Source organism: Triturus cristatus, chromosome 9 (assembly GCF_964204655.1).
Source record: "Triturus cristatus chromosome 9, aTriCri1.1, whole genome shotgun sequence".
Classification (NCBI taxonomy): Eukaryota; Metazoa; Chordata; class Amphibia; order Caudata; family Salamandridae; genus Triturus; species Triturus cristatus.
In genome coordinates, this window is record NC_140592.1 from 743,950,539 (window position 1) to 743,963,373 (window position 12,835).

The 12,835-nt window shown below is 42.5% G+C and overlaps 1 protein-coding gene across 1 annotated transcript in view; it reads left to right on the top strand.

Moving 5' to 3' along the window:
- Positions 1–393: 393 nt before the first annotated feature.
- NAA40 (N-alpha-acetyltransferase 40, NatD catalytic subunit) overlaps positions 394–12,835 on the top strand; it is a 43,503-nt gene continuing 31,061 nt past the window's right edge. Inside the window, exons 1-5 of the mRNA XM_085626016.1 lie at positions 394–531; positions 6,929–7,024; positions 7,366–7,418; positions 9,911–10,006; positions 10,588–10,746. Coding sequence (XP_085482142.1) covers positions 526–531; positions 6,929–7,024; positions 7,366–7,418; positions 9,911–10,006; positions 10,588–10,746 — 410 coding nt within the window. The 5' untranslated portion in view covers positions 394–525. The remainder of the gene's footprint in view (positions 532–6,928; positions 7,025–7,365; positions 7,419–9,910; positions 10,007–10,587; positions 10,747–12,835) is intronic.

Below are 12,835 nucleotides of genomic sequence, written 5' to 3' on the forward strand. Positions count from 1 at the left end.
TACCGCTAAGTGTGGTTAATAACATCCTGACTGTATTTAAACTTGTACTTATCGGGCTGAAGATTGCCTACAAGTTTACCATGGCAGTCATACTTTCCCGCATTGTGAAGTGGGACTCACGGGTCTCCTCGAAAATTAAGCCAGGTAGCCAGAATTACCTGTATATCACAATGTTTTCTTTGTAATGAACGGGAACTAGGCTAACGCAAGATGTCTGCCGTTAGAAGCGGTTCGTTTACCCTCACCGGCGGCCCCCAACAGTTCCGCGCTCTTGACGTATATCCAAGCCCACAACCATTCATAGTCACCCCGACCGACTATGGCGGCAGCGGTATGGGACCATTGGCATGGTTCTGAGAAAGCCCCGTCTTAAGATGGCCGCCACGCCAGCGCCCCGCAGATTGTAGGCAGCCCATTGTACTCCTTTTTCGGAGGTGGGCGCACGCGCAGTGACCTCCCGGCGCGCGCCCCCTTTCTGTACCCTCGCCGCCCGCGCTAAACCTGAGAGGAACCGGTGCTATCGCCATGGGGGTAAGTGAGAGTGGGATAGTATCGAATTATTGTAGAATGAATGTGGGGTCCCAGTTTGAGTAGGAGAGGTGTGCTATTGGGGCTGCTTGTAATATGAGGTCTCGAACTCGGAGGTCAGAGAGGGGTGGGGGGGTAGTACTGGGGCCAGGATTATGCCTGTGCACTGCAGGTAATGGGGAATATGTGACGAGTACACGGTTAGGATAATGTTAGCTATTTTAGTGCCATAAATGGAGCACCGGGTATTAATGCCGGATGGGCATGCGAAATGTGTGCATTACTGTTGGGTTGCTGGTAATAGGAGCCCTTTGAGATTAAGACAAGTGGACGGGGAAAGACTTGAGGGCTCGTGATAAATGCGAGGGAGCTGTGAACCTTTTGGGTGAAGTCATAAGTGGGTAGAAGTCATAGGTGGCTAATGGGTAAGACGTTGGTGAGCTCAGGTTAACGGCTCAGACATAAAATGCTTGATAGTTCGACATGGGAGGATAGCTTATGGCAATGGGTTCGACTTGGTGAGATACGGGAGGCTTGAGGTGTGTATGGAGGTAGAGGTGGAGGGTAAGAAAGATATCCAGCAGAGGATAGTGCAGTGGGCGGGCTTGATGTGAATGATTCAACAAGCAAGGTATACATGCAGTACGTGGTTTGGGTTACTATTCCGAGTGACGCGACTTGGTACAGGTATTGTCACAAAGACATTAACATGTTTAAGCGTGTGGGTGTCGTGATAATACAATTGGTCGGTGGCACAAAGGATGTTAAGTATTAAAAGTGAGTCTTAATGAAATGGACGGAGGTTCAAATTAAGGACATTGTAAACGTGGGCTTTTGACTCTTTAGGTAGCATAGGTAAGTAGTGAAGGCTTGCTGTAGGTGTGCTAGGAGTTAGAAAATAGATGTAAATTAACATAGTTATTTGTGCTTGATAACGTGCATTGCCAATCGATGCTATCACTTCAAAGAAGAATGAGGCAAATCTTTAGAGGTAAGTAGGTCAATAGAACAGTTAAAATATATATTCAAATTGTGTTGGTGCCACCTGGGGGTGAGTTATGACCCCAAACTTGTTTATAGCTCCTTTGTGCTTTTATTTTTTCAGTATATAACATTGGCCATGTAGCCAGTGTTATCCTTCTGGGGAGACTTGCGGGTCTTCAATACTTATTCTGCTTTACCTAGTACAATTTGTGGTTTTGCTAGGGATCCGATTTTGTGTTAAGAATATAGGATCTGGTGACTTTGACGAATCCTTTTATAGTTGTGTGGCTGCTGCTTAGCTAATAATTACACTGAAGACGTGTCGTGGCCTGATGAGTCACTTTGTAACGTGATACCTGTGCAGTATTGCATAAAAACAAGTAAAAAAAAAAATACAGTAAATTTAGATGCGGCGTTTGTCTTAAAATCCAACAAAAACAGTCTTGAGCAAGTTTCTAGTTGTAAAATCCCACAACTGAAAACTGGAGCATGGTCTCATCAAAATGTTTTGTTGATGGAAGAGGGTGCTGATTGCCATGGTTGGTATAGCCTGGTTTCTGGTAAAGTTAACTGCACACCCTAGCCTGTAGTGAGCAGGGAACAATCCCTCCTAGTTCATCGTCCAGTTGGGGTTCTTAACTGGATACTCAAAGTATTTCCTTATTTTGTGTGTCCATGGCAAGAACAATGTTGTGGTGTAGTACTCATTATTCAGTCCCCTGGGGAGACCTGATTTTCATGACCGTGTGGCTCTGGTCAGTATTTCCCAGTTGTGGCAACCTCCAAAAGAGCTTAACCCTTCACTAATTCCAACTGCAATTTGGCGGTTCAGACGTGGCTGTAAAAGACTGGCTCTTCAGAACTGCACAGGTTAGGAAGATAATTCCAAGGGTTCCATAATCAGTGCGATCATTTCCAGGCTGCCTAAACAACCCAGATGCAATGGTTAAGGTAGTCTCTTTACAAACATAGTGGTGGATCAGGTACGGTGCAGACTCATTCAAGGTTGTGTAAGCATACGTGATGTTCTATGCCCCAGGTGAAGTAGGTTTTCTATCTTCAGTTCTTACAAGCTGTCCCATGGCTTCTGGGCAGTGTCGGAGTTGTCCTCCATCCAGAGTCTATTTATTTGGGACTTGAGCAGATCTCTTTGGGGTCACGTCAGCTTTTCTTCTAGCAGACTGTCCATCATCTTGAGAAGGCAGCTAAGCTTTCCTTCTTTTCAAGGACTCGGCAGCAAAGCTTCACACGGGAATCCAGTCTTGGGGTCAGGTGCACGGAGAGCAACAAGGCAGCAGAGGTTATGCTCCTGATAACACATTTGCTTTGCACTGTTGCACAATCTTATGGAAGTCCAAACAATATATTCAAGTTAAAGATTCAGGTAGGCCATTGATTACCCTATTTAGAGGTCAGGACAGGAAGCCAGAGACAAGCAATTTGCTACCGTTTTCAAAATGTCAATAGCGTTTCCAGCAAAGGAGAAATGCATCCTCTTCTTTAAATCCAGCTTGTACTTTTTCGTTAACGAGTCGCAGGTCAGACCTGTTTAAAATCGCCGAAGAGATTTTGTTTATCCTCAATTAGATGAGGCCAGCACAGGTAACCATTGATCGGTGCAACAAGGAGGGGGAATGAGGTGAATTTCACTTTGAACTGAGGTGAAGGAAACCTACAGAAACAAAAGAATAGTCTTCAGTCCTACCTGAGTCTTTCGCTAGGTGGATCAGGTTTTACTGAGGGAAGTACTGCCGCCTAGCACATACACCATGGACAAAGGCAGGCACCTGAATGAGGTGCACTATATTGTGCAGCATACATTTGATGTCCAAATAAACCTAACCAATTGCTCAGCAAATGTGTAAAAAAAAAACAAAAAAGCACACCCACACAGGCTCCAGCTTTGTAAAACACATGAGAAAGGCAAATATAGTTACAGAAAGTGGGCAGGCCTTTACCTAGTGACAGCTTGTAGGTATTCTCCCACAGGGGTTCTGGTGAAAAGGGACTGGAGTAGAAATCATTCACCCCACTAGTAATCACCAAGTAGCCTTGAATGAAGGGACAATAGCCACACTCTCTCGGTCAATAGCAATACCTTTTTGTTTTGTCTTGGTAGCAGAACTGTGCTGATGAACAGGAAAGTAAAATAAAGCGAGAATGGACTAAGCTATTAGGTTTCACCTTTCAGTGCAATTACTGTACCTTTGAGCTTTGCCAATAGTTTTTTCTGATGCTGTTTTGGATTCTACTACTCGATATTAACACTAACAATATCGTGGCATACAAATATCAAGTGACTAAATATTTTAAGGTTAGTGCATATAGGGAGGTATAGAATTAGTATTCCTAACTCCACACATACATTCCTTGAAGATCTATGTAACACATAGGTACATATTTGTGGAGTTGGGTATAGACAATCTAGACTTGCCTCTCAATATTTTTTTTGTTATTTGGTCCTCCATATTCTTTCCCAATTATATTGTTGATTTGATATTTTGATATTCACGAGGCACGCCACAATTTTGCATCAGCAAAAAGAAAATACTTGGTTGATAATGGAATAGTATCAGCAAAAAAGGATTCCACAGATTGATGTGTACACATGTATGCAACATCATGCCTGTGCACAAATGTGTTGAGAAGTGGTAGCCTTTTAAAAAAAATTTGTATTTTATTATTTAAAGTCATCCACTCAAAAGTAGTAAAGAAGATATGCTCCATAGGAGGTACCACTTAAGAGGAAGTAGTAATATAAGAAGCAATTACATTAATTTGCCAAGAAAGCCAACCCATGTTAAACAGTGGACTGACCCAAAACTTGTACCTATTAGTACACAAGTCTTTGACAACAGATAGCAGGAGGCTGCCTGTAGGCAAAACCTTAAATGGAGTACCCGCTATTGCTTCACATGATCATCCAGATCACTGGAAGTAAAATCTGGGACTAGACAACAACAATAAATAGTAGGGTAAAACGCACCTATTCCATGGTATGCAGGGTGCTTTCGTGGCAACCTGTCTGGTGGTAGAGGGAGGGAATACTTGCGATAGTACATGGGGTTCTCTGTACTGGGGCCAACACATTAGATTACTACGAGTAAACTATTTGCTAAATGTTTAAAAGAGTGGGGTTGAGCGATACATTTATAAGAGAGGGTAGCTACAGTACGTTGGGACTGGTGTTAATACTTTGCAGCACTTTCGGCTGGTAGTGTGGAAGTAGCTGGGGGTAATTGGGTGGACTGGAGGGATGAAGGAGTGGTTATGGGTAGTGTTAGGATGGTCCGGCAGGAAGACTTGGGAGTAGTATGGGGATAATCCTTTTACACGGGATTCTATTTGAGATTTCCAGAAGGGTGTGTTTGTCTGTTTAGGCTCCCTCTTTAATGCCACACCAGGGCTTTATGTTTTGAAAAACGTTTTTGTCTCTTTTGTGTCCACTTTTTGAGCCTTTTGGCGTCCTTAGACATCTTTGTGACTGTTGTAAATTGGTAGCCACGATTCATTTTTTTTCTGATTGTGGAAACCTAGCCCTGAGTCTTCTGTCTGTACGGGCGGCGCACAGGTATTAAAGCATGGAAATATGTGTTTAGAATTATGGTTTTCCGAGATTTACAAGTGGTACTAGGTAAATAAAAAATGATCGTTTGTGTATTTTGTTCCCTGCTTGAACAGGGACCTGCAGTATCGGATTTAGATGTTTGTCAGTACAATCCTTTGTTGATAATTTTCTATAGCCTGGCTCAAAGAGTCCGTTACTTGTTTCCTTGGAAACCATCTTTTCCAAACCTTCCTCCTCTTTCCTAATAATCCCACTATTAGGTTCAAGCCGGCCCTCCCGTACGCCGTGGGGAGTGAGCCACAAGAACCTGAGCAGCCATTTCCCTGGTCAAATGGGTGTATACTAAAGTTAGCAAGAATCCCCGCTTCCGTTATGATCTCGCGTCGCTATACTGCCTTGCAGGCAAGTAGTTCGGCTTCAGGATCAAAGTCAGGTGGCCAAGCCGCAGGGCTCCCCATCCATTTACCAACACTTTCGAGCGCAGGAGAGGCACACGTCACAGAAATTACGTGCTTCATCAATCATTCGACCTGGGGTTACTTTTTTAATACATTTTCATCATTTTGTTATTTTGATGCTCCCAATTTGTCCCAAGAAGTGTGTTGTACCATTTCACGGGGAAATATGAACGAACCAAGCTTCTAGTTATTTTACTCTTTTAACATAAATACTTTGTGTGTATGCGCGGACGAATCTGCAACATTTTTACTGTCCTGGCAGGCTTAGTCTCTGCATGGGTTGGTCGCCTGCAGAGTTAAGCTGCCAGCATCAAGCTATTGATGAACTATTTTTTTCAAGAATTGTCTACAGAAAGCTTTTATCCAGGAACAATAGTCGTCCTTATTACTTTCTTTTGATCCTTGAATGTTTTTGAGGTTCTGGACACCGAATCTACTGAGGCGGAACGGGCTGAGTGTTATTAATGTTTTCTCAAGCGCCACGACTTTTTCAGGCTTTTCTTTGTTTTTATCTCTTCGTTGTCAGTTTCATCTCTGAAGACGGCTTGACGCCATTGATGACATCGCAGTAGCAAAAGTGCGCACAATTTTAACGCACTATCTTTTCTAAAACAGTGTAATTAAACCTTTATTTCCTTGGTATTGTTATACAACTACTATCGTTTTACCATTCGCGCACTGTGGCAAGGACTGCTCTTCTCTGCCCTGTTACTAATAAGCTAGATTGTTGAATAAACTTAGCATGATTTTAAGGGAAGTGTGGTTCTTCATCACTCCTTTAGTGTCCAGTTGCAAGTTCCTGTGGGATACCCTGGGTTACAGGCATGAGTATTGGAATTATGCAGCAGGCGAGGACCACATTATGTGGGAGTGTTCCCTATATTATGCAGTAAGAAAAGCAAACAATACCTCACATTTTGTTAGTATTAATTATTTTATTATTTTTGCACATGTTGACACTTTCTGGGCAAAGCTCTCACTTCATTAGTACCAGTTTAACACCCAAGTACATTAATAAGCCACTGAAAGGTGACCAGTAAAACCTTTGCGTAGGGCCTTCCACTGTGCGGAAAAGCACGTCCCTGCATTTTTAGCAACTTTTTGTACGTTTGCACTAGAAACAAAACATTTTTTCAAAAATCTGCAGATGATGGCTTATGTGGCAACTCTATAATTGTGCAGGAAAACTCCCTGGCCGCATAATGGCTACAGGTAATAAGTTAAAGCATTTTCACTACTATGGTAAAAATTGCAGAAGGGTAGCCCTGCAACCTTAGCGAATGAAGCATTTAATGCCATTGTACATTTGAGGCACGGTTATGATTACTATGAAGATACAATGGATAAATACCTTTCTCAGTACCTTTTTTTTTTGTTTTTCTGGATTTAGAGAAAATCAAGCAAAGCCAAAGAAAAAAAGCAGAAACGACAGGAAGAGCGGGCTGCCATGGATGCAGTCTGTGCCAAGGTGGAAGCAGCAAATAAAGTAAGTATCTCACAAGTGACTTACCATTGCAGCCAATTCTTTTATGATAAACTGACTGGCTCCAGTGGGCGAAGCCAGTATGCACCACACATATTGGAGTAGAACCATGCTACGTTGTGTTCAGATGCCTTCAACTTGATTACCACCACGATCACTCTGTTCTTTAGTGCTTACTGGAGCTTTGTCACGCAGTCTGCATTTTTGCTGAGTTGCAGGGCCTTTAGGGAATTAAACTGGAGCTTACATAGACTGGCTGTATCGACCAGAATGTCTTGTTTTTATGTGTTCATTTAAACTGCTGTTGTCTGGATAGTTGAAAATCTTGTGTTTTCTCCTCTTAGCTCGGAGATCCCTTACAGGCTTTCCCCGTCTTCAAAAAGTACGACCGAAATGGGTAAGGCCAATTCTTTAGTTAAGTCACCTTTGTTTTTTAACTTCAGTGTGAATTTTAATATGTTGCTTTACAAACTGGTCTCATTTGCATCCCTTTCTTTTCTGGCTCTTCAGCACATTTTCTCAGCCTGTGTATGTGTGTGTTCATATTTTTCTCTATCTACATTTTCCTCTTACCCTATGATTTTCCACAGTCCATCTCTTTTCATCACACTAAAGTCTGTTTGACTTATTGCCTTTGGATATTTCTCTGTCTCACAAGTTCTCACTTCTCAGGGCTCCAGGCTTGCTTTTGTCTTTCTAGCCCCTCTCCTTATCCTAGCTTCTCTTAAATTCACTGGCCCTTGCTTATTTTTCTTTTCTGGACTGTGCTAATGTACTTTACTGGTCATTCTTCGCACTCTTCTCTACAATCTCTGTTGCCACTCTTTGGTAAGTGTACTTTTACTGTTGTTGATACGCACATTCCTGTAAACACAAAAAGTGATGGTGGGTTGATTGAAATAAATTCTGCCACTGGTAATTACTCGGCCGCATCCCAGTCCATATTTTTTCCCCTACAGTGCTACCTTAGATAAGACCCAGCCGTTTGCAAGTCGGCTTTGGTTGTCCTGCTGCTGTAGAAACAGTCTAACTCGAACTGCTGAGCCAAGTCCTCACTAAACCGGAACACAAGCAACGCAAGACTGATTTTGCCCTAGTTGGGACTCTTCAGTCTTGTGCAGCTTGGTTCCAGTGGCAAAATGAGTAGGGGACTCACATCTGGGAGTACTCATCACAATTCGGTTGTTGCACTGAGGTAAACAAAGTGGTCAGTGGGATCTTGGGTAATTAATCTTAGCCAGTGGTAAAAGTGCTATGGGACTCTGAGGCTCACCCTCAGCAGCTGGTCGTGGTCAGAAGTGGGGGTAGGTGGTAAATTTCGCTCCTCTAGGGGAGTTTGCAGGGTTTTGCTCGCTCTGAGCACAGAGTTTTGGAAAAACTCTGCAAACCACATGAGGCAGTTTTCCTTGCACGCGGCTCACTGATAGTAAGTTGGCGTGCATTAAATTTGAGTGCTAGACTATCTCCCATCATGATATCTCAACACAGGTAGTTGCTACCGTTCAAGTTGAGAAAGCTACAGCTGGAGTAGAAAATCTTCTCAAATGGCAGAAAGAACCAGTGCCCTCCAGCGGGCCGTGTGGTGCTGTTGGTGTGGATTTTACAGCGTGGGACAAGCTCCAGGCGCAAAATTATCAGCATGGGCAGCGCAGCGTACTGAACTCCGCTGCTTGCAGAACTCCACAGAATCTCGCTGAGTTTATAGGTAACGCTGCAGAATTCTGCAGAGTGAAAGTCAGCAAGTTCTGCCCACCCCTAGTCAGAAACCAGAATGGCTGTACCTTGTTCAGGGAATCACCCTATTGTGCTGAATAGAACATGTGATTACCGAGCACACCATTTGTGCTGTGCTTAACCTCCATATACACCACATATAAGCATAAAAACCTTCTGTGAACAGAATGACACACATTTTTTTATAATATTTTATTGCAATAAAGTTATTGGGACTCCTCCCATCAATCCATTTAGGAGGCCAGTGCCTGTTTGAAATCACAGCTGATACCAATGTTAATCTCTTCATAGCCTGATTGTAGGGCACCATCACAGTTCTTCTACACATGGGTTGGGCATTTTGGACGCACCCCTAGCCCAGCAGAACATTTTTTTGTGCTTGCGAGCAACCTGAAAGAGCAATTGAACTCCGATATGAAGTGGACTGGGGTAAGCTCAGGTTCTGGGGGTGTGAGAGGTTTGCAACTGCCTGCAGAATGTCAAGAATTAAAACTACAGAAAGGCTCCATAAATCCAGTCCTTGTTGTACATATCAGACTTGGAATGAAAGTTTCTTGCTGTAGTGAAATATTTTGTGGGTTTGATCTAGTTTCACTGGTTAAAACGAAGGTGCAGCAGTAATTTATGAAGGTTATTGTTCTGGCACTAGCATCAATTTTTGTGCAGTACATTTTGGGAAGGGTAAAATGACAACACTGTGTGTGGGGCCATTGGAGTGGGTTAATTAGTGTTGAAAGTTTATTTACCATGTGCTCTGTAAAATGGGTCCTGTCGGTGTTCTCAGCCTTCTGGGATGAACACTGCTCACCTGATGTCAATCTTGTCCTTGCAGAGATTTACAGGGCAGGTTTTTGCTTTTGTCTTTTTGGTTCAGTTTTGTCTTCTGCTAGTCTTCACTAAGGTCAAACATATGACACTGGCTGAAAACACACTTGTGTGCCTGTGTTCTCACTGTGAACACGAGCTTGAACTTGGAATGCTGACTAGGTCTACTTGTGTAATTTTGCAGCATAAGGTTAATCTTTGTACGATGAGGCCTAGCTCGTGAACCTTGCAACTAGCTCCTCTTGACATTGAGGACACAGTCTGCTTTTTGTGTGACTGTTACTTGTGCCAATGCTTCTAACATGTCCTGTCCCTCTCCATCTCTTGCAGGTTAAACATCTCCATTGAGTGCAAAAAAGTCTCCGGGTTGGACCCAGCAACATTGGACTGGGCTTATGAACTCACCAAAACCAACATGCAGTCTTTGTAAGTTTCTTTTTTGAATAGACGTGGTAGCAAGAGCATCAGGGGGAGACGTCCTAGGACAGGTCACTTAGCTTGCCTGATTCTGAGCATGCATCTGCCCCTCTGCATGTGAAAGCCTTGGTTACAGGATTGTGCTATCAGTGCTGCAGGCCACATGTTGCCAGTGCCACACATTTTAAACTGCCACCCTCTCCCCTACCTTTTACTTTCTGGCCCAACAACTGACTTTGGGCGTTCAGCCTATGCTTCAGAGAGCTCAACTGTATTCTCTTTGCATTTTTAAGGTAACTGCTTCTCATCCGAGGGAGGTTGCACTCTTGACTTAGCATATTTTCTTTTACTGTCTCATGCCTAAACACCTATTCAAGCACATTATAATGCTACATGCATCACATTTTTTGTGTCCTCCTACAGCCAAGGGCTTTTAAGTATTTTGTCTTATAGAGCAGGCTTGTGTGCTTGCTACTTTCAGTTGAATAAGCTGTAATTATGATAAACGTCCTTTATTTGTCCAATTGCCGTGAAAGGCAGTGATGGTATCGCCCTCCACAATAGTAATTCATTTGTCTCGCTCTTTACAGGTATGAACAAAGCGAGTGGGGCTGGAAGGACCGTGAGAAGCGAGATGAGATGACTGATGACCGTGCCTGGTACCTAGTGGCAAGGGAGGAAAGCTCGGTGCCAGTGGCATTCATCCACTTCCGCTTCGATGTAGAATGCGGGGATGAAGTCCTGTATTGGTATGTGTTGCCCCCAATGCTGTCTAGGACCAATACCCTTATTATCTAAACTTGTGGCTGGCCACAGCTGGTTTGGCTTAACTGCCAACTTCATGCCTATAGTTGGTGGTGTCCTCATTGATTCTTCTTCTGAGTAAATGTTTTAACCAAGCTTAGCTTACAATTAAGAGTTCACGAAATAAAGGGTGTTTTGAGAGCATTTTTAGTTTTTTAAAGCACAAGGTAAGGCATCCTCGTATTCTACCTGCCACTCTGCCTCATATTGGTCATAAGCTAGTCATTAAAATAATTCTGCAGTACAAAAGTTCTATGATCTTCTTAGTGATCTGTTAATTAGATTCTTTGTAGGGTAGAGGGTAATTAATTCCTTATAATATATGATGTCTAACCCAGTGCTTCCCAAACTTTTTAGAACCACAACCCAATTTTTAGAACAATAAACGTTCGTGACCCACCTAGCTACAATGGGCATGAGGCAGCTGATTTTCTTTTCTTTTTTTTATATGTATGTGTGTGTATGTATATATATATATATATTATTGTAACTAAAGCATTGTGTAGTCGCGCACTGCCATGTACAGCCAGCATATGTTGCTTTTGAATGGCCACTTAATTAGCACATACATACAGTTTTACTGATAAAACTACATTGCCCACAAATGATGTGTGGAAATCAGGTTTCTGTGAATATTTATCAAATTGTGCATCATCAAGTAAAGTGTCTTGATTTTGTTTTGATCCTATTAAAATCTTTGGTTCCATCACACTTCAGTTTGACAAAAAAGACATAGCATGACATTTGACCTCTGTCTCTGCAGCAAATGTAGATAGATAAATATAGAATTTAAAGGCATCTTTATTTATTGTTTGGACTTTCGTGACTCACCAAAAATCAGCTCAGTACCCACTGTTTGGGAAAAACTGGTCTAACTCCTTTCCAAAATATGTGCATTCTCTCCCTGAAAATCAGCATATTACTGTGGCATAGCCTGGTGGGTATGTTTGTGAGGTCTGGATGTGTATTTGGCAGAGGCTTTCACTTTGACAGTCTCGTACTGAATTTAGAGAGTATCTGCTGTTAGTCACCAGAGAAAGCAAAATGTATACTGTTATGTCACAGTTGGACTGTCAAAATGAAACTGTTAACACATTTTTCACGACTGTTGCCAATTATAGCATATTTGGGTAGCTTGCAGCACTCCTTCCATTTGGAATTATTAAGCTCTAGTGACACGGGTTGCAAGTCATTCTTTTCCATGTTGAGATCATTTCGGGCATTAGTTCAGCTTTACTGTTCAAGGAACTTGTTCTTCATCTGAGAACGATTATAGATTTTCTCATATAGTCGTTAGCTTTCACAATTCACTAACCATGTGGGACTGCACCCAAAGCCTTTCTCGCCCCATATGTAGTTGAAGTTTCCCTGAAAGCGTATTAAAATAGATACTAATCATGCAGAGCACTTTTACTGCTGAGCTAAGTACTGTTGCACTCTCAGACTTTATCTAAACTCCCTGGCAAATCGTAAGTGTCCATTGTTTCTTGAATTGGGATATTTCCTTCGCTTAGACCAACACAAAAAGAAGGTTCTGTCGAATGACAACTAAATGTGAGTTACGGCTGAAAGTCATTGGCGGTAAATGGCTGTGTCACAAATATCTGGATTTTTCAGTCCCCTGTGTTCCTGGGAGGTTTTTACTTCCCTCTTGGGTCCTCAGCTTGTGATTTAGTGGGACAGCTAGTTACGTGCCCACATTTGGGACACCCTTCTCCAGGCTGCAGTCCCCACTTCTAAGACTGCTATGGTTTCTCAGCCCATCCTATTAATATTTTATCCTTTTCTTCACCTGAGGTAGAATTGTATGGCACTATGTTTAACACAAATTTTAGTTTGTGTTGTTTTCTGGTCCTGCTAAAGGAGTGTTTGGGTGTAAAAAATGTTCAATGATTGTTTCTTCAAGCGCATCTATTCCTGAGGCAGGTGTCCCCTGTTTTGGAGTGTTTATCCTGCCTACACTCCTGTTTTCTGTCCTATAGGTTGAGCAATATTGCCTGTTTAAAGTGTTAATTATGCTTATTTGTTGGTAAG